General features: G+C 42.5%; 2 protein-coding genes across 3 annotated transcripts in view; both read left to right on the top strand.

Moving 5' to 3' along the window:
- Positions 1-5,519: 5,519 nt before the first annotated feature.
- LOC307012835 (C-type lectin domain family 12 member B-like) lies at positions 5,520-23,546 on the top strand. The gene is made up of 7 exons (XM_079640031.1): positions 5,520-5,639; positions 6,450-6,476; positions 7,613-7,708; positions 21,835-22,065; positions 22,153-22,310; positions 22,449-22,552; positions 22,630-23,546. The coding sequence occupies exons 1-7, from the start codon at positions 5,561-5,563 to the stop codon at positions 22,769-22,771; spliced, it is 837 nt and encodes a 278-aa protein (XP_079496157.1). The 5' UTR covers positions 5,520-5,560; the 3' UTR covers positions 22,772-23,546.
- A 224-nt stretch (positions 23,547-23,770) lies between these two features.
- Positions 23,771-25,749, top strand: part of LOC307012826 (C-type lectin domain family 12 member B-like) — an 85,685-nt gene continuing 83,706 nt past the window's right edge. The window contains exons 1-2 of one of the 2 annotated variants that reach the window (XM_079640019.1): positions 23,771-24,082; positions 25,477-25,548. In XM_079640019.1, the coding sequence (XP_079496145.1) occupies positions 24,079-24,082; positions 25,477-25,548 (76 nt within the window). In that variant the 5' untranslated portion in view covers positions 23,771-24,078. The remainder of the gene's footprint in view (positions 24,083-25,476; positions 25,549-25,749) is intronic. The other variant, XM_079640018.1, reaches the window with a different exon arrangement.

Here is a 25,749-nt window from a genome sequence, read left to right as displayed (position 1 = left end):
CTGTAAAGCAATAACTTGTTTAACTGGTTTGCAGGAACATTGGGGCTTTCTTTGTCATTGGACATACACTCATCATCAGCATGTTGCTGACAATGGATATTAATTTGCATTCTTGCAAAGCTAGATACAAAGATAAACAGCATCATTGTTTTTACACGATACATGCTTTTAGTAACACAGAAGACCAACAGATAGTCAACATGGACATCATGGAAGAAAAACCTTTGGCTGTGTCTTACATTTAAGTGTTTCTGTTAGGCATGATCAGCAGGGGGTTATTTGTCTCTCTCTGTTTTCAGAGTGTTTCAACTTCTACTCATTACATTTTAATCAATCAATCAATCAATCAATCAACCCTACATCTGTTTACACAGTCAAGTGTGGGGACTCGTCTCCCTTATGGGGACATAAGGGAGGTCCCCATGAGGGGAATCAATCATTTTAGGGTGAAGACTTGGTTAGGGTTAGCGTAAGGGTTAGGTTTGGGTTAGGTTGTGGAAGAGCGTAGGGCTCCTCCGGAGCCCTGCGTGGTGCACTGGCTCTCGGTAAATAGGCGTTTAAAAAAACATTAAAAAAACTCCATAAACATAGCCCTATTAAGACCTTATAAAAACCCTTTTAACAGCATTATAAAAGCTTTGTGAGGACAAGGCCATTTTAAAAGACTGGTTAAAAAGTGCAGGACGGGGCTGGACCACGGAACGGCGGCAGAGTAGGCTAAAAAGCAGATCTCCCTAACCCAGGGTCTCTGGAGGTGTGTGTGTGTGTGTGTGTGTGTGTGTGTGTGTGTGTGTGTGTGTGTGTGTGTGTGTGTGTGTGTGTGTGTGTGTGTGTGTGTGTGTGTGTGTGTGTGTGTGTGTGTGTGTGTGTGTGTGTGTGTATTTCCATAAAACAAGAACACACTATTTATTTCTATTTTATTTCTAACCCTAACTCTTGTTTAACTGGTTTGCAGGAACATTGGGGCTTTCTTTGTCATTGGACATACACTCATCATCAGCATGTTGTTGACACGGATATTAATTTGCATTCTTGCAAAGCTAGATACAAAGATAAACAGCATCATTGTTTTTACACGATACATCCTTTTAGTAACACAGAAGACCAACAGATAGTCAACATGGACATCATGGAAGAAAAACCTTTGTCTGTGTCTTACATTTAAGTGTTTCTGTTAGGCATGATCAGCAGGGGGCTATTTGTCTGCCTCTGTTTCCAAGGCAAGGCAAGGCAAGTTTATTTATATAGCACTTTTCAACACAAGGCAATTCAAAGTGCTTTACAAAAAATGAAAGACATTAAGAAAATGGCATTTAAAATCAGTCATTAAAAAGAAAAGATAATAAAAGAAACATTAAAAGAAGAAATACATGGATAAAAGTCACAGTGCAGTCTAAGATATGAATAGTTCAATTAAGAGCAGCGACAAAAAGAAAAGTGTTCAGCCTGGATTTAAAAGTAGTCAGAGTTGCAGCGGACCTGCAGGTTTCTGGGAGTTCCAGATATTTGGAGCATAATAACTGAACGCTGCTTCTCCATGTTTAGTTCTGACTCTGGGGACAGAAAGCTGACCCTTCCCTGAAGACCTGAGAGATCTGGATGGTTCATCATTTAGCAGGAGGTCAGAAATGTATTTTGGGCCTAAACCATTCAGTGCTTTATAAACAGCAGCAATATTTTTGAAATCTATTCTTTGACACACAGGAAGCCAGTGTAAAGACTTCAGAGCAGGAGAGATGTGATCCACTTTCTTAGTGTTAGTGAGGACTCGAGCAGCAGCGTTCTGAATCAGCTGAAGCTTTCTGATAGAGCTTTTTAGTGAGACCTGTAAAGACCTGTCCAGAGTGTTTCAATTTATACTCATCCTTTGTGTGTGTGTGTGTGTGTGTGTGTGTGTGTGTGTGTGTGTGTGTGTGTGTGTGTGTGTGTGTGTGTGTGTGTGTGTGTGTGTGTGTGTGTATGTGTGTGTGTGTGTGTGTGTGTGTGTGTGTGTGTGTGTGTGTGTGTGTGTGTGTGTGTCTGTGTGTGTGTGTCTGTGTGTGTGTGACCTAGCATTACTTTCCTTTTGGGGACCTACATCTGTTTACACAGTCACATGTGGGGACTCGTCCCCCTTAGGGGACATAACGTAGGTCCCCATGAGGGGAATCATTGATTTTAGGGTGAAGAAGACTTGGTTAGGGATAGGGTGAGGGAATGCTCCGGTTTCGGGACCAAATTAACATGGGATCACGCCGGTCATTGTACGTACTTCGTCTCACTGGAATATTAACGGTCAGATTGAATACAACATCGACCCAATTTCTCCGGTCAATGACGGGAGAGTTTTGAAAGTGACAAAACACTGTTCCACACATTTAAAAACACTTAAACAATTAAACAATGTTTACCCATGCACCTTCCCTGGCTTGTAAAATGCGGTGATGCGCCCTGGAGGTATCAGACTATTTAAAACATGTATACCCAGGATTCAATCACTTTTCCTGGCTTGTAAAGTGCTGTGAAGCAGCCTGTTCTCTGGCTGCGCTCTTTCTCTATTCACACCACTTTCCCCAAGGGTTCAGAGACCTATTGCTGGGTAGAAAAACCATGTGCATCACCCTGGATCTCTGCATGTGTGTGCCTGTGAGTCTGAGACCCTGAGTCAAATGTTAACGAAAGGGACAGATTTCTGTCCCTACAGCGGCTATTGAATTAAAAGAGTTTAATGCCCTTTTACCACTCATGCACCCACGATTCCAGTTCCTTTCCTGGGTTATAAAGTGAGATGAAGCAGCCTGTCCTCTGGGTGCGCTCTGCGGGGGGGTCTCGCAGAGCCGCTCCTCTCTGGCTGCTGCTGCTGCTGCGCTCTGCCTGCTGCTGCCAGTAGAAAAGCCATGTGCATCATCACCCTGGACCTCTGCCTATGTGCCTGTGAGTCTGAGACCCTAACAGCAGTGACCCTGCTGTTTTTACCTTCTTGTCCATTTCGTGAGTCAAATGTTAACGAAACGGACAGATTTCCGTCCACATCAGCAGCTGTTGGATTAAAACAGTTTAATACACTTTTAACACTCATGTACCCAGGATTCGAGCTCCTTTCCTAGGTTATAAAGTGAGATGAAGCAGCCTGTCCTCTGGGTGCGCTCTGTGGGGGGGTCTCGCAGCCTGCTTCTCCGGGGTGCTGCAGAGTCATTTTCAGGCTCCTCTCCACAGTTGTCCCCCTAAAAATGATTTGTAATCATTATTTTTTCATTTAAATAATTTATTTTATCATTAATATGGTTCCCTAACACAAGGCCCATAGTCTGGAGATCAGTGGGGTCCTGCATATGCTTTTATCAGGCGTTTTAAAACTTTCTGACATGAAAATGATTTTTGTTCACTATCATGGGGCTATAGGCTATAAATCAAATTCCGGGTAATTCATGGATATAGACAATGAGGAGGAATACCCGGTGCACCCTCCACCCTTCTCCCCACATACCGAGTGTGACGAAGAGGACTGCAGGCAGGTGAGGCTGGAAAATTTGGCATTGAGGGCTCAGAAGGGTGCCCTCATTGATGAGGTAAAGACCCTGCGCTCCAGGCTGAAAAAGGGGCTAAAACCCAGGAAGCAGAGTGCCACTGCTGCTGTGCTTGAGGAAGAGGAAGAATGTGTACGATTTAAGGGCCTTGCAATCTCAAGTACCCCCGGCATGAACACAGTAGCCACCGGCAGCAATAGCCCTCTCAAGACCCCGGCCAAGACTGTCATGCGGTCCGCAGAAGCCTCCGGTAATGAGACCCCTCTCAAGGCCTCGGCCAAGACTGTCATGCGGTCCCCAGAAGCCTCCGGCAGCAATACCCCTCTCAAGACCCCGGCCAAGACTGTCATGCGGTCCCCAGAAGCCTCCGGCAGCAATACCCCTCTCAAGACCCCGGCCAAGACTGTCATGCGGTCCGCAGAAGCATCCTGTATGCCAGAAGACCCGTGCATCTGTCTACAATAAGCTGAAGGCTAATCTGGCTAAGGACTGGCCCTCTCCCCCAAATCACTGGTCGACTGGGAAGGGACGGGGGAATACCATGCGTGAAATCACGTTGCCTAAAAGCATGGAGACGTACATTCAGACATACAGAGGTCATTGTGAGGGTGTCGCACCGACAGTAAAACGTAAAGAAAATTGTCTGTCCAAGGTAAGCCGGATAAAGAACTTCCTCGTATTCATGGCCCATGGTGTTAACCGGCTGTCAGACCGGCTGTTCCTAAAAGACACGAAGAGGGTCCGTGGCTGGAGCGAGTATATTTCAAAGTCGGACCGGGCAGTCACAACATCGCTGTTGTTCCTGAAGAATGTGAACCATTCCCTGAGGTACTTGTCTGAGTCAAAGCTCCGGGGGTGCAGGCTCACCCAGTCTGATGTGACCCACATCATCAGAGAGGTGACAGCCAACATGAACGACTTGAAAAGGTCTGTCACTGTCCACCAGTTTAAGGTGAAGAGGAACAAGCTGGATCGTCTCGCCGCCGTCTCGCAGCTTCTCGCCGCCATGGCGGCGGCTGAGAAGCTCATCCAATCAATGTTAAATGATATCGTGCAAAATGACAGGTTAAAACTCTCTTCCAGACATTTAAAAACACTTTTCCCGACCATTTAAACATTATTTCTGGCTTGTAAAGTGCAGTGATGAGCCCTGGTGGTATCAGACTATTTAAAGGGTTACCAGGAGCATGAGAATATCCTCCACAGAAGGGGTGGTGGTGCCGTGAATAAGGCAGAATATGGATGCCGATGGGCGGACGGTAAAGCTCCGCAAAATCCACCCCCCTTTTAGGGTCACCAGGGGCATGAGATTCTGTAGGGTGTGATCATCTGGGTTTAGTCCATGGGGAAGTGCTTAAGTCTGGGGGCCCGGGGACTCACGGTGTGCAAGGTTATGGAGGTGCCCATGTCAGGGACACATGCTGGAGGTCATTAGTCCGTCCTTTGGGGGTCTTGGAGGGGCCACAGAGAGGTGATTTCCCCGGTGTCTGTCGTGGATGTGTGAAATAAACAGAGTCCCCATTTCAGGGACACATGCTGGAGGTCTCTCTCCCGAGAGTGGACATCCATTGCCTCTAAATAGGGTTAGGGTTATGCATGTGTTGGTTATGGTTAAGGTTGGGTTAGGATAAGTCTCCAGGAAATGCATATAATTCAATGTAATGTCCCCTGAAGTGATGTATACATGGTGTGTGTGTGTGTGTGTGTGTGTGTGTGTGTGTGTGTGTGTGTGTGTGTGTGTGTGTGTGTGTGTGTGTGTGTGTGTGTGTGTGTGTGTGTGTGTGTGTGTGTGTGTGTGTGTGTGTGTGTGTGTGTGTGTGTGTGTGTGTGTGTACATTTCCATAAAACAAGAACACACCATTTATTTCTACGGTCCAAGTTTCAGTCACGTCAAGCGATGCAAATGAACTTCTCGACCAAAAGCAGAAGTGGTTAGTTTGAAGGCTGAGAGATAGACTTCAACAGAAGAGAGGACACAACCAGTTCTCCTATTTCGATGTCCAGAGACTTCTCCGTCTACGAGTCAGAGAGCGCTCAACAGAGCAGCTGTAGTGATGGCGGAGGGAGAGGACGAGGTGTACGAGAACTACGCTTGGGGTGTGTTCAAAGCCGCCAACAATCCTCCACCTGCGGGTAAGTTTAGTTATTTAACAACTTTAACTTTCTGCTTATGATTTTTGAATCAGAGCCTCTTTTTTTCTGTGATCAATGCAATGTTGAATATCAATCCAAAGAAAGTTGCTGTTTTTAATGTCGTGTAATTGAAATTTGAAACCAGAAACATGAAAAATCTGCAAATAATTTACCTTTTTACCAGTTTTTTTATTTGTTTAGTGTGGGTGAAGAATATATTTTTAACTAACCCTGCACATTTGCATTGATGTTTTTTCAAAATCACAATGTTGAGTGTAAACATTTCCCTAGTCGTGCAGCTAGGTTTTAATAATATGAGTTTTCTGGGTTCATCAATGCACATTTTTGGTAGAAATAAGCCTTCTTGATGTATTCTACGTTGAAAAAACAATTTTAAATCTAGAGTAGTTTGAAACCTTTGAACCCCTCATCCTATTTCAGTTCAACTTCAATTAACATTTCGTTAGCTCATAAAAAGATTCAAACTGATGGTCATTTGTTGGGTATTTTAATTTTAATTTAGCGACTCACACTGAAGGTATATCATCACGAACACATCTATTTAAAACCAGTGAGGAAATTGCGAATTATCTGTTGAGAGTTTCCCGTATCATGTCGTTTCCATTTTTAATGGCATGATACAATACGTGAAACACAATCTCATCATTTTGAGGAAACAAATTGCCTTTTTGCAATAAATCAATCATCTGCAATTAATCTGCTATATCAAACAATGAAAACAGCCTTTTGAAGTCCTTCTCATTTATTCACAAAAAACCCTGAGCATGTGCATTTCCTTTGTCCTTTCAGCAAAAAGAGGGGAGGAAACTGTATACGGTGAGGTGAAGGTGCAGTATGTATTGTTACCATGTGGTAAACGAATCCATTACAAGTAGAAATACAGCATTGAAAATATTACTTGAGTAAAAGTGAGTAAGTATAAAAAGCAAACTCTACTTATACCCGACACAGACAAGTTTAAAATTACATTAAAAAAACACCCACAAATATTGTTCTAATTAAATTCAATAAACGTAAATGTATACAGATGCCAATTAAGTTTATTTATAATCTAGTTTGTCTTATCATCCATCTGTTCTTATTCATAGCAACACATTATATGTTTTAAATAATAATGCATCTGAATAATTAACTTACTATAAATGTATTGGAGTGAGATATATGATACATTTGAATTTTAGTTGAGTTAAATCATACAGTGGCATGAAAAGAAAATACTCAAGTAGAGTAAAGTGCCTCAAATGTGCACTTAAGTACAGTTTGATTAAATGTATTCAGTATCATTCTACCACTGCCTTTTACTAAACTTTATCAAGTGGTTCTGTTGCTTTTTACGGGGGTTTATCTGCGACGTTATTAACGTGTTAAAAACTGTGAATGACTCAGACTAGATATGAGGTTCGTTTTTAGGAAATCTCTTGTGAACGGTTATTTAGAGATTGAACTTTTGTGTTGAACTGCAATAATGTTAGAGTGACTAATACTCAAGACCTACGGTAACTCTCACTGGAACACTTTTAGCAAAGTACATAAAGCAGTTTCTCAAAACACAATGGGTTCACAACTCTTTAAGTCGGCCCTTTAACAACAGTCAGGTGCCTGTTTAAATATTTGAATAATCTTTCGCTGTCCATATCACTCCTTTTGTTCATTTAGGCCATTTCTCATACAATGTAAGTGATAGGTGACCAAATGTACTCCTTTGTTCTGAACTGTATTATGTATGTATAACTGACTGATATAAGGTTCAAGCATCTGAGTTAGTCAAATCAACTTGGTATCCTTTCCTGTCTTTTACCTTTTACTCTGATTAAAAAAGATCCATCTGCATTTACCATACTGTATACTGTCCTAGTTGAAAAGTGACACAATATCTGTACTAAAGAGACTGACACTTTGAAAGGTACCAATCTTCATTTGGAAAGTTAATGTGATTCATTTGTGTTGTTTAGACTCAGCAGGACATCGGCGCTTTCAGCACTTGGCTTGTTGTTTGGGGATTCTCTGTGTCATTCTGCTCGGTGGCATCATCGGACTCTGCGTCTACAGTAAGTACACAAAACAGGAAGTGCATTATCTCACACTTAGACATGAGACAAACCATAAAGAATATTAGCAAACTGAAAAAATGGATACTTTGGATTCACTTGAAAAATGTTCGCTAATTTGTTACAGCAATTTTTTTTTGTTTATTCCAAATTAATTTTTTGATCTAAAAAAATTATGTTCAGTTAAGTGGACAATATTGCTTCTGTCTAAGATACAGTATATATTTACATTCACACAAAGTAAGAAGATGATTCATTCTGAAGACCGCACAACATTTATTACTTTGCTATAAATTAATTTTTCCTTTTGGACTAACCTCATATTTATATTAGATCTAAGTAGAGTTTTTAAGTTTGTGAAAAAAAAAAAAAAAACAATACTTCATTTTGTTGCAGGCAATATTTTTTATTATAGCTTAAAATATTTTCTTTTATTACAAAGCAAAAACTTTAATGTACATCGATACAATACTGTGTTTTGTTTACTGTAAACAAATTAAATTTGACTTATAACACTTGGTTTAGCTCAGTTCACATAAAGACAGGAATATTCTCTTCGAAAGACCTTAACATTTATTGGGATGTCTTTAAAATATGCACCACCTATTCTGTTTTATAAAATACAATATTTTTTTAATTAAAAATAAATACATCAATAAATTAATACAATTAATTGAGTAAATTATGCAACCAATTTGCTCTTATGTAAAAAATAAATAAAAGTAAATCAAGATCACTTTGACTTTTTTTTTACAAAACTCTCCTGTAGCCTTAACCACATGCATATGCACATGGTAAACTAGCTTGATTATCTCTCCTTTAAAATGTAAATGTGTAATGCGTTTAAACCTGGCTGCCTTTTAATTAAAGACTAGAACGTATGCATGACATCTTGTTTTTCTTTACATTTTTAAACACTTATTTTCTGCAGCTCTTAATTACAACTTCAGATAAACATGTATTAGCCATTAAGAAGGGTTTGAGTAGCATTACCAGAATCTGTGAAGTCACATTATTTTTTTTACTTCAAATGAAACATACAGAGGCCAAAGCAATTAAGCAACGAAAAATGCAGTTCAATCCCAGCATTGCAATCTTTGAACAAGGTTGGCCTTTTGTGTCAGTTCAATAATTTCAACCCGATACGAGTTCTTGTAGAGACTGAGCTGGAGGGTGTGGACAAGATGTCAGCATCGTCTGATTGAGCAGAAGCTGCTTCTTCACAGACGGTAAAGTTGTATTCTTGGACACCATCATCAGGTATTGGGATGACCTTGAAAGTTGTCAAATCTTCAAGGTCAGCAGAGGATGTCAGGTTGACTAGTGCATCTCCAATGTCTCTGTCTTGATATTGCATTCTAAAACGTTCACCTATAGAGTGCCACAGTGACACGTCCTAAAACCCGGAAGTAAGTCAGCATTTGACTCCTTCCGGTTCCTTCGACAAAAGAGCGATGCAATTTCTCCATAGGATTTTAGAAACTAGCTGGAAATAAGGTCTGTGGTTGAAACACATTTAAGGGACGGATCACGTTTTGTTCAGCCGGATAATATCCACATGTCTACCCTACTTTTACAATTTTCGAATCATAAATCTATTGATCATAAATCTATCAATTAGATTTATGATCCGGCTGACGCTTCCGTCGAAGTTTGAAAAGTTGAACTTTTCTCAACTTTTGAAGCGAGCAACGGAGGCAAAGTGAAGCGACGGAAGCACAATGCAGTTCAGCAAAGCGTGACGTCAAAGTGAATGGGAAGCTGTGTTGAAGCTTCAAGTTTTAAACTGAGCTCTACGGGGTCTTTCAACAACAACACACGCGCACACACACACACACACACACACACACACACACACACACACACACACACACACACACACACACACACACACACACACACACACACACACACACACACACACACACACACACACACACACACACACACACACACACACACACATCATCTTGGCTCGCGCAGCACGCTCACAGGCATAGATTGCGCAACCTTGGAAGTGCAGTGCGGACATATTGTCATTCAAGAGATGCGTAGTTCTTTTGGAAAACATGTTTTGAGTTTAGCCTATTCACCTCGTTAGCATAAATAATACTCATTACATTGACACATGCATTATTTTTGATAAAAATAATGGTTGTTGGTAATGTATTAGCGACCCACACAGATGTATGATTTCACTGCGTCCGTTGGCTCCCACATAACTCGAACCCTGGCTTAAACGCACGCTGCCGTGACGGGCCGTAAGTCTCCGTTTTGGGTTTTCAATCCTTTTAAAACATACATGAAAACTACTTGCATTTCATTTTGGAACTTACCAAATCAGCACACTAGTGATGGGAATTCTGGCTCTGTTGAGTAAGCCGGATCATTTGGCTCGGCTCACCAAGAAGAGCCGGCTCTTTCGGCTCCCAAACGGCTCTTCAGTTTACCACATATTATACCTTTTAATTCAATCGAATGTAGCCCTGTTTTGACTAATTATGTATATGTGTACACATATATCACTTAAATGATTCAATACATCCTTTGTACTGAAGTATTCAAAAGTAAAAATGACATGTTTAATATAAATGATTTGCTTTGGGCAATTGTTTTCATTGCATTTACAGACCCGTGTAACTCTCTGATACCACCCAATGCATGCACTGACTTGCTTGTAGAACCACGCTACACAAAGCAGATAGCAACACCTATAAAAACTTAAGCATAGGCATTTAAAAAAGGACAGCTACCGTATTTTTGCATATTTTACATTTTGATTTAAACAAAAAGCTCAAACAAAACAGCAGGGCTCTATTTCAGTATAAATTACAAAATACAGCAACAGCTGACATAAAATCTTAAAAATTAAAAATAATCATAAATAACATAATGAAAATAAATATTGCAATGCTCAAAACAGCAGCAAATAACAGTCTCTATCATACAAAAAACATAATAAAAATAAATGTATTGTAATGTGCAAAACAGCCTCTAAGTATCAAACAGTCTCTAATGAACCTCCCACCGTCAACTATCAAACTGTAACCTTTTCTTTTTCTTTTCAGGGCAGATTGGCATTGAGGAAGACCAAGTGCCTCAGCTTAGGGGGTTGATCCGGTTTCTTCTCTGTTATTATCTGCCCTGTTTTAGAAAAGATCCTTTCTGAGGGGACTGATTGTGGCTACAATGCACAGTCGCCGTGCCATGACCTTCACAAGTCGTGGGTACACTGAAGCCTTGGACTCCCACCAGCTCAGCGGGTCTCCGGTTCTTGAGATAAGAGGCTCCTCCAGATAGGAACTTACTTCCAGCATAGCATCTGCTGAGGGATTCCTTCTTGCAATGTCTTCTGTTGCTCTTGCATCAAAGAGCCTCCAAACAGCAGATATGTGTGGCTCCACTTCTGGTGCCCTTGCTCCCTCTTCTCCCTCTTGGTCTCCTGGTGGTTGAGCTGGCTGGCTGCTGAGGTCGCAACGAGCTGCTGCTGCTGTTACTCTCTGAAGAGCCTCATCGACAGCGCAGTTATCATTAAAGGCCAGCCTTTTGAACCTTGGATCGAGTACAGTAGATTCAATTCTGTGGAACTTTCTGTCCATCGACGTTGAGAGAGCAGTCACCAACTCTGTCACTTTCAGTAGCGTGGCGTGGGGAAAAAATTAGGGGAAGCCAATAATACGTCCTTTCTTTTGGGGTGGGGGGGGTGTGGTGGTCAATGTAATAACGTAGCCAGATGAGTGATTACAGCGCCCGGTATCATTTTACACACATTTGTATCATACAGATGCAGGACTTACACACGCCTGTTATCTGACCGACAGGTCCGTCCGCATGCACTCTCCAGCCGAAACTCTAATAAGCATTCATTCACAAACTAAATCAGGAGACCTTTAACGTTTTACGTCCGGTTCGCTCCTTTGTTCCTCGCTGTACACGGCTCCAGTTTGGGCATTGGCCTGTCATCAGATTGTATTTGTTGTTGCTGCTGCAGCGGAAGTTCAGTACAATTATTTTTGATTAAATACTCCAAATCTCCACCCTCCATAATTGCACTTGCTTCAGTTGCTTGCTACTTTCTAACGGCGGTGTAAGTGGTGCAGTGACGCTATCTATCTTCTATCGATTAGATTTATAATTCGAAAATTATAAAAGTAGGGTAGACATGTGGATATTATCCGACTGAACAAAATGTGCATTTACCGAACAGGTTCGTTTTCCACTGACCTTTTTTCGAGCTATTTTCCAAAATCTTATGGAGAAATCCCATTGCTTTTTTGTCGAGGGAAACCGAGCGCAGCTTACTTCCGCTTTTTGGGACGCGTCACTGCCCCACTAAGTTGATGCGATTTGATTGGATTGTGAGGCAAGGGAAGCCAGCCGCCTCTGGCTTCCCTTGGCATGGCCCTGACCAATCACAGGTTGGCAGGCACATGACGTGGGCCTCATCTGATTGGTCAATCCCTCCATTTTTTTTCACCAAGGGAAGCAAATTTCGGCTGGCCTCCTCTCGCAACAGAGAGTGCAATCTACTGTTTCACCATAACATCTAGAGGGGCGCTGTTTCACTCTTTGTAAAATACTCAATGAGAATGGGGGAGAGACGGGCCGGCAGCCAACACACAACAAAGAATTTCCGAAACTAAACGAAGTGTTTTTATTTATTTGTTAAAATTATAACTATAATCCAAAAAAAACAGGGGAAGCCTGGCTTCCCTTGGCCTCCAGGAGAAAACGCCACTGGTCACTTTCCTCTTGGTCACTTGTGTCTGGTTGTAGGCTGTGATTTTCTGCAGACCCCTGCAGGGGAGTAGCATTTTGGAGGATGTCACATAGCTGAAAAAAGAGAAAACAGTGACTCTATTATTATGCTTTGTTTTATTATGTGGTATATGGACTTTGCTCAGTTTATTCTTGTTTAATATTACTGACATTCACATCTAAAATGTTCCTTAATATGTTATTATATAATAATAAATAATATAATAACAACTGTCAACTGTACCCCTCTGAGCTGATTTTCACAGTGACCTGCTCAAAGGGTTCCAAAACAGAGCAGGTCTCCTGTAGTGCCTCCCATTCTTCTTGATCCAGAGCATCCATATGTGCATTGATAAGGGCCAGGGTAGAGATGATTGCATCCTTTGACTCCAGAACCCGTTTCAGCATGTACAACGTAGGATTCCACCTTGTGACACAGTCTTGCTTGAGCCTCAGCTCAGGCATATCCATTTGGCGCTGAGTAGACTTCAACTTCTCTGTGGTCTTATGCAAGAATTCTACCATCCCCTTCACTTTGTCAAGAGTGGGCTTCATGACCTTCAGGGCATCTCTTACCATCAAGTTGATGGTATGCGCGAGACATGGGTGGCGGGTCCATTTCAAGAGTTTAATGGCTTTGGTTATGTTAGCTGCATTGTCACTAACACAGCAAGCCACTTTATTTTCAATGTCCCACTCTTTTGCAACTCTTAGCAGTTCCTCTGCCAAGTTTTCTGAAGTGTGTCTGTCGCTAAACTCAAAACAGTCCAGAAGACAGGCCACCGTTTTATAATTTTCTATAAAGTGACATGTAACAGACATGAAAGAGGTGGTGGTTCTTGATGTCCAGCAATCAGTGGTAAGGCAAACTGCAGTAGCTTCTTTAACCCTGGCCTGCAGTGAAGCACGTTCTCCATCATACCAACACACTCTCACTCCATAATCGTCCAGGAGCGACGCTTGGTCAGGGTCCCGTGGCGTGCAGTTGTGACGCTCCTAGGCTCCTTCAGCTTCATAAAGGGACGCAAAGAGCTTTCAACTGATTTCAATGTATTCCCATCTGCGGCGGGATTTGACGCTCATGGAAGCACGGCATTCGTTTGTGTCGGCTGCCCTTAAAGGCAATGTGAGCGTCCATTCCCATTGGATAACAGAGAATTGTACACCCGGAAGTAAGTATTCTCCTTACTGTCGATTGATTTTACAGTGACATCTGCACTACTCATCGACTAAAAAACACCAGATTATCCTTGTTAATTACACAACATTGATTGGTTTAAATTGTGTGCAATGCTTTTGTATTTTTCCCCTTCGATTTGGAGAAACAAATATTTTTTCGGAGTAAAGGATGGCAGAAGACACTACACTACCCAGAATCCCCAGCTATCGTTTAGGACTACACCATGTGCTCTGTTTGACAAACCCCGTGATTAGTTCTCAAGCTCTGTGATTGGTTGACCTCCAACTGCATTCCATATGAAAAAAAACGTTTCGTAAAAGATCAAATCATACTTTATTCAGCAGCGCTTGCTTTACTCTTTGAAAGTCATCACATGAATGCATTGTAATAAATGGTTCGGCTGCATTAAATATATTACACATCTGTCGTAGTTCTTTATTTTTATTTATCTACAGAGATCGTGCTCAGAATAGACCGGAAACTATTCTTTTACCGTTCAGTTTGAATTTCACAATAAAGTTAGTAGTAATATTTTGTTTTGATATTATTGTTTTTTTATTAACTACTAGACCGCTGGGTCATGTTAAGACCATCTTTTCTGTGTTGCTGTGGGTTTTTTCCATCACCTTTGTGTTACAAATATCAAAACAATAACTAAATATATCCGTCGTAAACTAAACCAGAAACAGCAGTATATTTTATTTTGTTAACACTGTAAACTTGACAGCTTTTTAACCCAAACCACCTACTGGTTAAAGCACGTTATTACACGTTTCGAGTAATGCAATGCAGGTAGATTGTGTTGCTTTTTAATCACTGTTTAAAATGCCTTTTTCTTAATGTCTTTTATTATTATTAACTACTTGTTCTATTTCGTATATGGCTTCGCCCTCTAAGGCTATCGCTATTGGGTAATCCCCCTGCGCCCCCGCGCAGCACTGAAACACTTGTAGTCCACGCCCACCCGCAAGGTGGGCCCCACCCTCGGGCCTCCTTCCGGTATAAATAGGAAGGAGGCCCGGCAATCTGCTCCCTCTTTTTTTCAGCAAACCAGCACAGTTACTGAAGCACAGCAATTGAGAATCATCATAAGCAACAACTGCGTCCGTGGTTGTCCCTCATGTGGCTCTGGGTTCATAATGAGTTATGACCTGCAGAGATAAAAGCAGTATGCGAATCCTGCCGGGGGTCAGAGCAGGCGTACGCGGCTCTAAACCAGCAGGTAGCATGCACTGCGCTCGTCTCCCCCCGGGCGACAGGAAGCGGAGAGCGGACACTCTTGCTGCTGTGGCCGAGGAGAACGATTGGTCCGTCCAGGCTTACGAGCCCGCGGACGGGGCCTCGTGTCGGGCAGGAGTCCGAAGCAACTCCTGCCCCGCCTCCCTCCACGGTTCACCGTTCGGTTCTCCCCTCCCTCCTCTCCCACGGACGGGGGAGACAGAGTCGGAGCAGGGTGCCAGCTTGGCGGCCGAACATGCTTTCCCCCTCTCCGTCACCACAGCACGGCGGCGTCTGTTACGGAGACGGCCAGAAAAGTGCTACTGGACGCTCCAATCAGCCCGGACGGACTGTTCGGACCCCAGTTCCACGCCATGGTGGAGTCCATGAAGACGGCCGCGGAACAGGTGGACGGCATTCGCCAGCATGTACAGCTGGCTCCAGTCGGCTGAGCTGCCACAGCGGCACCAACGCCCGCAGCAGCCGCGGCGTCCACGCCGGCCACAGGACGCCGCAAGCGGAGAGACGCCCACAGCAACCGCCCCGGCGGCTGCAGGGGCTCCGTCCCACGTCTCCGCTCCCCCGCCACCCCAGAGACAGGGTCTCCTGGCGGCGAGTCAAAGGGGAGTGAGGCTCCCCCGCTCCTGGTCTGCTACGCGAGAGCCTCCGAGGAAGCGGAGCCGGTAATTAAGCCGGCTGCCACTAATCTGTTGATTAAGTAGACAGCAGGGCTCGCTGCAGAAGCCTGCCGGTTTTAACCTATCGGTTAATAAACCTGCAGAGCTCGCGGCATTCCTCTGTCCGAGATATGCCTCCTACACACGGTCATAATAATCCATGAGCGCCGGTATAACGCCTCGTGTGGACAGCACTGCACACACCTCCATTCATCCCCTGAATGTGTACACGCCTCATGATGAGAGCCGGAGTGAAACGCAGCGTGTGGAGGCTCCCTGGCGTGGCTCGTTGCCATGACGACCACAGAACATCTCGAGGATGTGCGCCCGCTCTAGAGTGTTTCTCAGAGTGGCAGCGCATCAGCTGTCTGATGGACAGATGGATGAGCAGGCTGATCAAGCAGAGGGTACACCCTGCAGTCGCCCCCCCCCCCCCCACAGTTCCATGGGTTACAGGAAACACTCCTGTCCTCCCAGAAGCTATGTCTTGCGCTCCAATCCGAGCTGGAACACAGGAAATTCCTGCGTTTTCCATTCAGGGAATATCAGACCAGACAATCGTCTGCCGTTTGGATATTTCCTGGCTCCTCGTTTTTGTGTAAAGAAGGCTGGAGCCACTACACAGAGGAGGGATGAGAGTGTGGTTTTCCTCTGGACGACCTGCTATTTGCTGGCTCGCCCCAGGGAGGAAGTCGCTTCACAGACGGTACATCTCGTATCACATCTGTCAAAGCCTGGGTTTCATAATAAATTGGAAGAAGAGCTGTCCTCTTCCCTCTCAGACAATCGTTTATCTGGGAGTGGAGTTAAACTCAGCCAGCATGAGAGCGCGACTCTCGCGGCAGCGAGGGGAGGAACTGACAGCTCTCCTCCGGCGTGTCACAACCCACACAGCCCTCTCCGTGACGCAGCTGCTCGGCGTTGGCGTCAGCTGGTCACGTGATGATCCCCCTGAGTCTCTTCCAACAGGGGGACACTCCAGAGGAGGTTCATTCGCTGCAGAAGCCTGCTGTTTTTAACCTATTGGTTTATAAACTGCAGAACTCGCGACATTCCTCTTTCCCAGATATGCCTCCTACACACGGTCATAATAACCACAAGCACCGTTATAACGTCTCGTGTGGACAGCATGCACACACCTCTCATCCCCTGGGCGTGTACGCGCCTCATGATGAGAGACGGAGTGAAAGGCAGCGTGTGGAAACTCCCTCGCAGCCCTTTTGCCTCACGGGCAGCGGCGGCGATGGCGTGGCTCGTCACCATGAAGACCATTACGGCACATCACAGAGAAGCCTCTCCCCCCAGAAGTTCCATGGGATACAAGAAACACTCCTGTCATCCCAGGAACAGTGTCTTGTGCGGTTTTTACCCCCGCTATTTTTCTAAATCTCCTCTGTCCGGTGCACGCGCTGTCTTGCTATGTGGCGCGCACGGCTGCCTTGCGCCATTCTCAGCGCCTGTTTGTGCACTATAGAGAGAGCTCAATCGGGCAACCTCTGTCTGCACAGCGGCTGTCACACTGGCTGTATGAGGCTGTGTCACAGGCATGTGGATTTCCTCCTCTACGGCTTTGCACGGAGGAATATCAGTGGAAGATATTTGCACGGCTGCATCTTGGTCTTCCCCCTGTTCGTTTATTCAATTTTATTTGAGGGATGTCTCCCATTCCTCTCTGACACACCCTGTAGTGGGTGTCCTGTCGGAGTGAGTGATGTCAGGGAGCCAGCTGTGCACCTCTCTCCTGCCTCTCGGCACGCGGAGAGCGGCCCATTTCCCCTCTTATAGGAGGGATGTTCCTTTTTCCTCTGACACACTTTGTACGGAGTGCCTGGTCAGAGTGAGTGACGTCAGGGATCCAGCTTTGCGCTCTCCTGCCTGTCTGCACGCAGAGAGCTGCTGTTCCCCCACTACGATCGCAGGACAAGGTGGGACCTTCGTCTCTACTTTCTCACAGCGGCCGGTATGTATTGTTCCCAGCCTTCACCCCGTCGGGAAGATAGGCATGTTTTGCTATGTTCCAGGTACGGTGATGAGCCATTACGCATGGCACATCAGGCAGGGGGGTGTTATTGAGCAGGTGTGTCTGTGCTTCTAGTGCCGGGCGGACCCAGTGGGGCACAGACTACAGCATGCTTCGCCCTTAACCCAATAGCGATAGCCTTAGAGGGCGAAGCCATATACGAAATAGAACTGAAGTTACCTACTTTAACCCCAGCTTCTATGAGTAAATGGCGCAGCCCTCTAAGCGCTGGGCCCCACTGGCTCTACGAATAGCTGAAGAAAAGTTATTTGGTATGGGAGCAAATTGCCGGGCCTCCTTCCTATTTATACCGGAAGGGAGCCCGAGGGTGGGGCCCACCTTGCGGGTGGGCGTGCACTACAAGTGTTTCAGTGCTGCGCGGGGGCGCAGGGGGATTACCCAATAGCGATAGCCTTAGAGGGCTGCGCCATTTACTCATAGAAGCTGATGTTACAGTAGGTAACCTCAGTTACTTGTTGCTAGGGACGCTGCTATCGATATTATTTCTGTTATGTTGTGTAACTGTTTAATGGTGTTATCTTTATTGCTACCCCCTTCCCCGTCAATTTGGTGTTGGTCCGCAGCGCAAACGTATTAGTTTAACAAAATACGCATCTAAAATTGTGGCATAGATAGCTTACGTTATTTTCCCCTGTGCAATTCTCCATTTACTCAACAATAACACATAATTATCCTTGTGTTTATTTATTTGTTTGATTAATAAACACAAGTTGGAGTCCGTCAGGACCGAGGGCCGGAGCAGCTCATTGCTTTAGAGAATTTTACACCCGGAATTAAGTATTCTCTCTGCTTCGCTTGACAAACCCCGTGATAGTCCTCAAGCTCTGTGATTGGATGTTTGAGTGCGCGCCGAGGGTTATGCAGAGCGTCGAACAGCTCTTGAAATGGGATGGAACCACGGCAGACTGTCCAAAACTGGATTTGAACGGGTCCACTGCGTCCCCCCCCCCCCACCCCGTCCCCAGAACTACACATGCTGGCTCTTGTGTTTCGCAACATGTTCTCTATCTATGGCAAGTCTCTACTGGGAGTTGTAGTTTTAAAAGAAGTTTTCGTATTTCCCATAATAAGAAGTTGCCAGTATTAAACTGTGTACATCCCTGGAGGTTTAGGGGATAGGAAACACTCAAATTTAAAACATATCATTAATAAATGGTTGAAAATTGCTTGTGCCCATAATGGGCAGCATTAATATATACCCACATGCCAGCTAAGGTCAGAAGAGCTTTATTTAAGAGCTGGTCTTATGTCTGTGACCCCTCCTGTTGTTCATTGATAAGCCTGAAACATGCACTTGTCAAGGTTCAGAGGTAAATCTGGCAGTAGCCATCGATCATCTTAAGATAAGATATACTTTATTGATCCCAAGTTGGAAACATTTGCGTTACATCAGCATGTGTAACAGTTGTAAATATGCAGTGGTGTTTATTTGTAAATCATTTAGTATAATCACACAAATTCTGTGTTTTATATTTAATAATTCTGTGTTCTTTATTTATTTATTGTTCAATACCTGACAAGGCTGGGGATGAAATATCTATATACATCCTATAAGAGTATAATACATAATATCAGTTAAAATAAGTGCTTCAACATAGTTAACATTGCTGGAGGTATACACAAATATTGATAGATGTCTTGAAATGCACTATTGAGGAACCTGCGACCCAAGTTTTTCAGTCATTGCATAACGACACCGTTTCTGAATATGATATGTCAATAAACCTTAGAAAATCTTGAAATCTTGAAAGGGATGTGCAAAATAGTCATTATATACAGTCTTTAATTTACTATTAGTAGAGAATAACGAGTAATGAATACTTTATAGGGATCCTATTAATATCTAATAATAAAAATAATGAAATTCAATAACATGCTTTAACCACCAGGTGTCCCTTTCTATCAGCTGTGCACCTTTACGGTGTAAATACCAATTGGATCAAATATAAAAGTCAGCCAAATCAGTGTTGATACTGCGAAGAGACGTATTGTGTGAAAAGAAATGTCAGATGTTGTTTAATTGCTGATATATTTATGATCCACGTCACGTTTTCAGTGTTGGCTGCAGTTCCTCATGTTTGTCTAGAAGTCTTCTCATCAGGACTCTATAAATAGAGAACTACGGCAGATCTGTAATATGTAATGCAGCTGAACCGTGTATTACAATGCCGTTATGTGATGACTTTCAAAGAGAAAAGCAAGCACACTCGGAATAAACTATTATTTTATTTTTATGTTTCGGTCTGTTTCTGGTGTTTGTTAATGACGATGGGATGTGAGATGTGAGACTGGAATTGCACAGGGGAAAATAACTTATCTTTAGATGCGGATTTTGTCAAACTAATACGTTTGCGCTGTGGACCAACACATTGACGGGGAAGGGGGTAGCAATAAAGATAACACCAATAAACAGTTACACAACAAAACAGAAAGAATATCGATAGCAGCGTCCCTAGCAACCACCTTGGTAACAATCGGAAATCTGACACTTCACCGTGTGTTCTCCTCTCCCTCTGTTCAGCAACCAGCACTGAGCACGCCACACACAGCCCTTCCCTCCTTGTCTATCCTCACGTGATGCACAGCATGCGCGTGACATTCAGTCACGGGAGCACCCGTAAAAAAAAATGTAAAAAAAGAATGGCTCGTTCGCGTGTGCGAGCCGGCTCCCGTCGTTCACGTTCGCGACCGACACATCACTACAGCATACATTGTGACCTAAACACAAAGGAAATAAATAAATAAACAAGGTGTATTTAAACAATCTTAATCCAGCAAAAATCACACACCCTCACCCTCAAAGCATGGTCAACAAGAGGGGCAGCGTGTTACAAGGAGATTCGGGTTGTTTCCCCCTCCCCACTGTTTACAGTCCCCTCTCCGGAGCGGAGTGGTCCGAGTGCGGGTTGCTGCAGAGCAGAGATACACCTTCAGCCACATTAACTATAGCGGTCCCGGAGCTTTAATAAAGGCTCGCCAAAAGTATAAACATCTCTAACGCTGGCTGGGGTCTGGCTGTTAGTGTATTTAATATGCTGCAGGTTTTTTTTATGAGCGGAGCACGCATTGAAAATGACCTGGTTTAAAAACTAGCTAGCACGTAGCTAAACTTGCATAGCCCCATATAAAATACCTTATGTGAAACCAATATAACATTTGCAACTATTAAAATGTTCACTAGTCAAACCGACACAACAAAAAATCCCCACTTGCATGATAAATGTATGAAAATTATCTGGTTAAGCCATCCTTAAAAAATGGTTACACGTGGTTAAACGTTGCTAGCTAACGCATAGCCAAATACAAAGACAGATGGTAAATTAGTTGTTTATCTTGACACGACACTAAATTGATAAACATTTAAACATAGTTTAAAACAAAAAAAGCAACCATTTCAAATCCTTACCTTATTTAAAAGTGTTTTTGGGTCAGACACTCACAGAGAGTGGGTAGCGGTTTAATGGCGGCTGCAGCAAATCTTGAAGTCAACTTGCTTTGTACGTCACATGGTCATGTGACATGCTTTGAAGTGAAAATAACGATTTAGGTTGAATATTGTTTTTAAGTTATTTCAGGGGGGGCTGTGTTTCTTATTTCTGGAGGCCAACATGGAGGTAGCATCCATTAATGCATTGTGCTTGTTTTCCCAACTTAAGCAAAATTAGCAATCAAGAAGCCGTTCATGTGGATGAACACATTACTTTGTTTGAGACTTTCCTATATTCCTATATAGATATTTCCTATAGTGGGAAATACAGACAAGTATGCATACAAATAATTAGAAGATGAGTCAAGAGATATTCTATATATTTGTTATTCTTAACAAATCATATGATCAGACCCAAACAACAATGAATGTCTATCTAATCTCAATCTATTAACAAATGTCATGTGTCTTTCATGTTACTGAGCCTCTGTGAAGTTCTGAGTTTATCCCACTCTCTACCCACCAGCGCTTGCTATTTCACAAAATGTGTGGCTTGAAGACTTCCCCATTTCACTCCTCTCTTCGTAATGTTGACCTCAAACCACAGTGACAAGCAGTTTCAGTCAATGTGAAATATAAATGGGTCTGAGAATTGGAGAAGTCAGAACACTTTGAGACGGACTGAGAGATTTTTAGTTTGAGTCTAAAGACCGGAAAACTTAACGTGAGACTGACAGGAAAAAGCTTCCAAAAGAGGCAAATTGACAAAAAACTAAATTGCAATATAACCTTGATTATAAAAGAAGCTGATTTCTCATTTTGCAGTTGCTAACTTGACGAGGGACAACAAGAATCTGGCGGACCAATTTGGCAACCTGAAACAAGCCTATAATGTCTCGGAAAGCAACAACACAAACCTGTCTGCAGAAGTCCAGGAGCTTAAGACCCAGAAGAAGAACTTGAACCAGAAAATACAAAACATGACAACAAACTGGAATGAGCTCAGCATCAGTGGAGCTCAGTGGAGCATTGATTCCTACTGCTTAGCATATGACGGTATGTTCAGATCCTATATATTAGGTCATAATTCAATATTTTCAAAAGGCAGGCATGATGTTGATTGTTTGGACTCTGTTGTTTCAGATGATAAGTGTCAACCCTGTCAGTCTGGATGGGTAGAATTTCAGTCCGGCTGCTATCAGTCTAATGACCCTTATAGTTGGAAAACCTGGGAAGAAGCTCGAGAAGACTGCCAAGGACAGAATTCAGATTTGGCTGTTGCACGTGATTCCGAGGAAAAGGTAAACCCATTAATATGATGCAAATAAGAAAGTAATTGTGTTTTGTGTAGGTCTGAACACACTTTGGGTCTTTAGGTCATTATGTGTTTATTACAGTTTAATGTTTAAATATCTGATAACTCTCTCTCTGTTTTCCAGGAAGCAATCTATGAAAACAGCTTTCAATATTATGGATACTGGATTGGTCTGAGAGTTGAAGATGGGAGATGGAAGTGGGTGGATGGAAGTGATCTGATTGAAAGGTAAGAGACACGTTACTAAAACACTTTGAATAATCAAATCTATCAGCCTTTATCTAAACATCATGTTCTCTCCTCAGCTCCTGGATAGATCTTCCAACTGCTGTTGAAGGTCACTGTGCATTGTCTGTCCAGGGCGGAGACACATGGTTAGTGTCAGTGAACTGTGATGAAACACAACCATGGATCTGCCAGAAGAAGGCTTTATCGCTCTCTGTTTAAACAGGGCAGTCATACTTGAGAAAGTTACTGGAAACGATTTGAAAAAAAATAAAATTACTTCTGAATAAAAACAAATTCAAAACGAAAATATAAAACAGAAAAAGGTTAAAAAACAGTAATTCTAGAAACGTTTCACAAACTCGATAAAAACAATAAAACACAAAAGTTAACTCATAATGTGGATTATTTTAAAATCGATGTGCTTTTAGTTTGACCTAATTTCTATGGAGCTTGCTGAATGAATGCAAATATTTATTTCTTTAACATTGTGATGGTGTTTTTATTAGTTATGGATGGTTAAAATAGTTATACTGTTTTGTGTGAATAATGTTATTCTGTTGTTTTAGAGATGCAACGCTTAAACTCTGCAGATTATTGCAAAGACTCTGGACCATTTGATTGTATTGCTTCTACCGGCCAGCAGAGGGCGCTGCATCACTTGTTCTCAATACAATGTTCCAGAGTATGTTAAATAACTATTTTTAAGATTCAAGATTCAAAGGTTTATTGTCATGACATTTAGAAACTATGGTGTAATTATGTAAAGTATAAACAAAATGTGATCTCAGGTTCCTTAACAGTGCAATTAACAAGACATAAGAAATACATATAAAAAACAACAACACAAATAGAAATAGTGCAAGCTCAGGTGTTTAATAGTCTTCTGGCCAGTGGGATGAAACTGTCCCTGATGCTATTCTGATGATGCACAGTTTATGGGTGATTTGTATCTTTCTGTATTTTTATCTATGAGCAATGTCTTGTTTAACTCTGTTGTCACCGGTGAATAAATGTGCTGCCACACATTGTTGTTTTTGTGTTTTCATTGAAAAACATCAGTGCTTTAATCAAGTCTGGAGAAACAATCTTATTCATGGTGCGACCATTTTAATGAAAATAAGATAGAAGGAGATCAGTCCTCAATATTTAGTCACTCTGTCAACATCAGCACCAGCAGAGCTCCAGAGAGAAACAGGAAGTGGCATTGAGAGCATTTTGGTGACTAAACATTAGTTTTCGGGGCCTAGAAATCCATGGAGATCCAAACTGCAGTTAATATTATTATATTATTGGGAAATCCAATATTTTGTATATGTGACTCTATTAAACTCTGTGAAAGGGCCACACGTTTTGAAGTTCCGGTTTAAACTATTTGGGAAGTGTCAACATGACGTGAGAACAGGAGATTAAAAAGATGCCATCTCCACCTCGAAGCAGAAGTCTACTGAACCGTCACATCAGAGAGACGCTCTCATCAGGACTGCAGCAGGACTTTGTTCAGGACGAAAGGAAAAATAATCAAGGATATGGGTAATTAAAGAATATTCCAGAGTTTGTGTGTGTGTGTGTGTGTGTGTGTGTGTGTGTGTGTGTGTGTGTGTGTGTGTGTGTGTGTGTGTGTGTGTGTGTGTGTGTGTGTGTGTGTGTGTGGGTGTGTGTGTGTGGGTGTGTGTGTGTGTGTGGGTGTGTGTGTGTGTGTGTCTGTGTGTGTGTGTGTGTGTGTGTGTGTGTGTGTGTGTGTGTGTGTGTGTGTGTGTGTGTGTGTGTGTGTGTGTGTGAGATACAATATATGAAGTGTTTTTCTTTGCCTCAACATGTTTTGCTATGTTTGACTATATCTCAGAAATGTTGCAAAGCTCAGGTCTGTTGTGTCATTAGCGCAGCTTGAAATGATCATTCATGTTTTTATATCCTCCCGGCTGGATTACTGTAACTCGATTTTCACGTGTCTCAGCAAGTCATCTCTAAACCGCCTACAAACGGTCCAGAATGCTGCTGCAAGACTGTTAACCATGATGACACACATTACACCAACTTTTAAATCTTACATTGGCTCCACTCGATTTAGAATTTATTTTAAGACTCAAAAACTAAAGGTGAGCGTGCCTTTCAGATGGAGCTCCAACAGTGTGGAACTCTCTCCCTAGAGGCATCCGCTCTGCAGTCTCTGTAGAAGCTTTTAAAAAACGACTGAATACCTATCTTTTTGCATTGGCTTTTATTTCTGTTACGTCTGTTCCTTTCAGGACTCCACGTGGTCTGTGTTTTGTTTGTATTGTATGTAACAGTTTCTGCCTCATGTGGTTATTTTATTCATGTTTCTGTGGTCTTCATTTTAACTTGTGTTCTTACTTCTGAAGCGCTTTGTGAAATTCTATTTCTGTGAAAGGTGCTATAATAAATAAACTTATTATTATTATTATATGCGTGAGTTGCTTCTGAGGCTTGACCACTCCCTAGTAGCGAATTATTTTAAATATCCAAATTCGATTGAATCTTTAAAATGATAATTGATCAACTCTGCTGAACATAGAGACATAATGTTTAATATGTTTGGGGATTTTTGTGGATAGTAAATTAAGGAAGAAGTTTGTAGTTTATCAATATGTTAACCACACATGATGAACTATTGTACTAAATACAAAATGTGCTCCATTTTCAACAAAAACATGTACACATTTTTTATTATAAGATTTTAATTTGTTTAATTGGTCTTTAATCTCGTTTTAAAAAGTCAGCATGATACACTTCTCTGTGTTTTTAGTTCTGCTTTCCTGCTCTGTTCTTTGCGTGACAGCAACTCATTTTACATCGTTGAGTTTGATTATGAACTCCATCATTTAGTGAAATGGTTCCTCATGCGTGCTGAACATAATTTGAGTGAAACTGCTTATCTGATGAAACAGTATGTGTTTATTTTCCAGAGGAAATCACAGAAGTAGCTGACTATGTGAATGTACCAGAAGGCCCTGCGGATACAAAGGCAACGCGTCCAGGTGAGCTGTGAACACAAGCAAACATGAGATCTATTCAACAGTCTTATTATTTAAATAAAATAGGGATGAAGGTTAAAAATGTGAATATTAAATCAGCTCTTTTTATTTTATATTAACTGTTAATTCATGTTCAGTTACGTTACTCAGTCCAGAGGCCCCTATTATCCAATGTATTTTCCACCAATAGCAGTGTGTTTGTGT

The sequence above is a fragment of the Notothenia rossii genome (genome assembly GCF_949606895.1).
Source record: "Notothenia rossii genome assembly, chromosome: 7".
Lineage (NCBI taxonomy): Eukaryota > Metazoa > Chordata > Actinopteri > Perciformes > Nototheniidae > Notothenia > Notothenia rossii.
The sequence above is the reverse complement of the archived record's forward strand: the minus strand, read 5'-3'. Positions and strand labels throughout refer to the sequence as shown.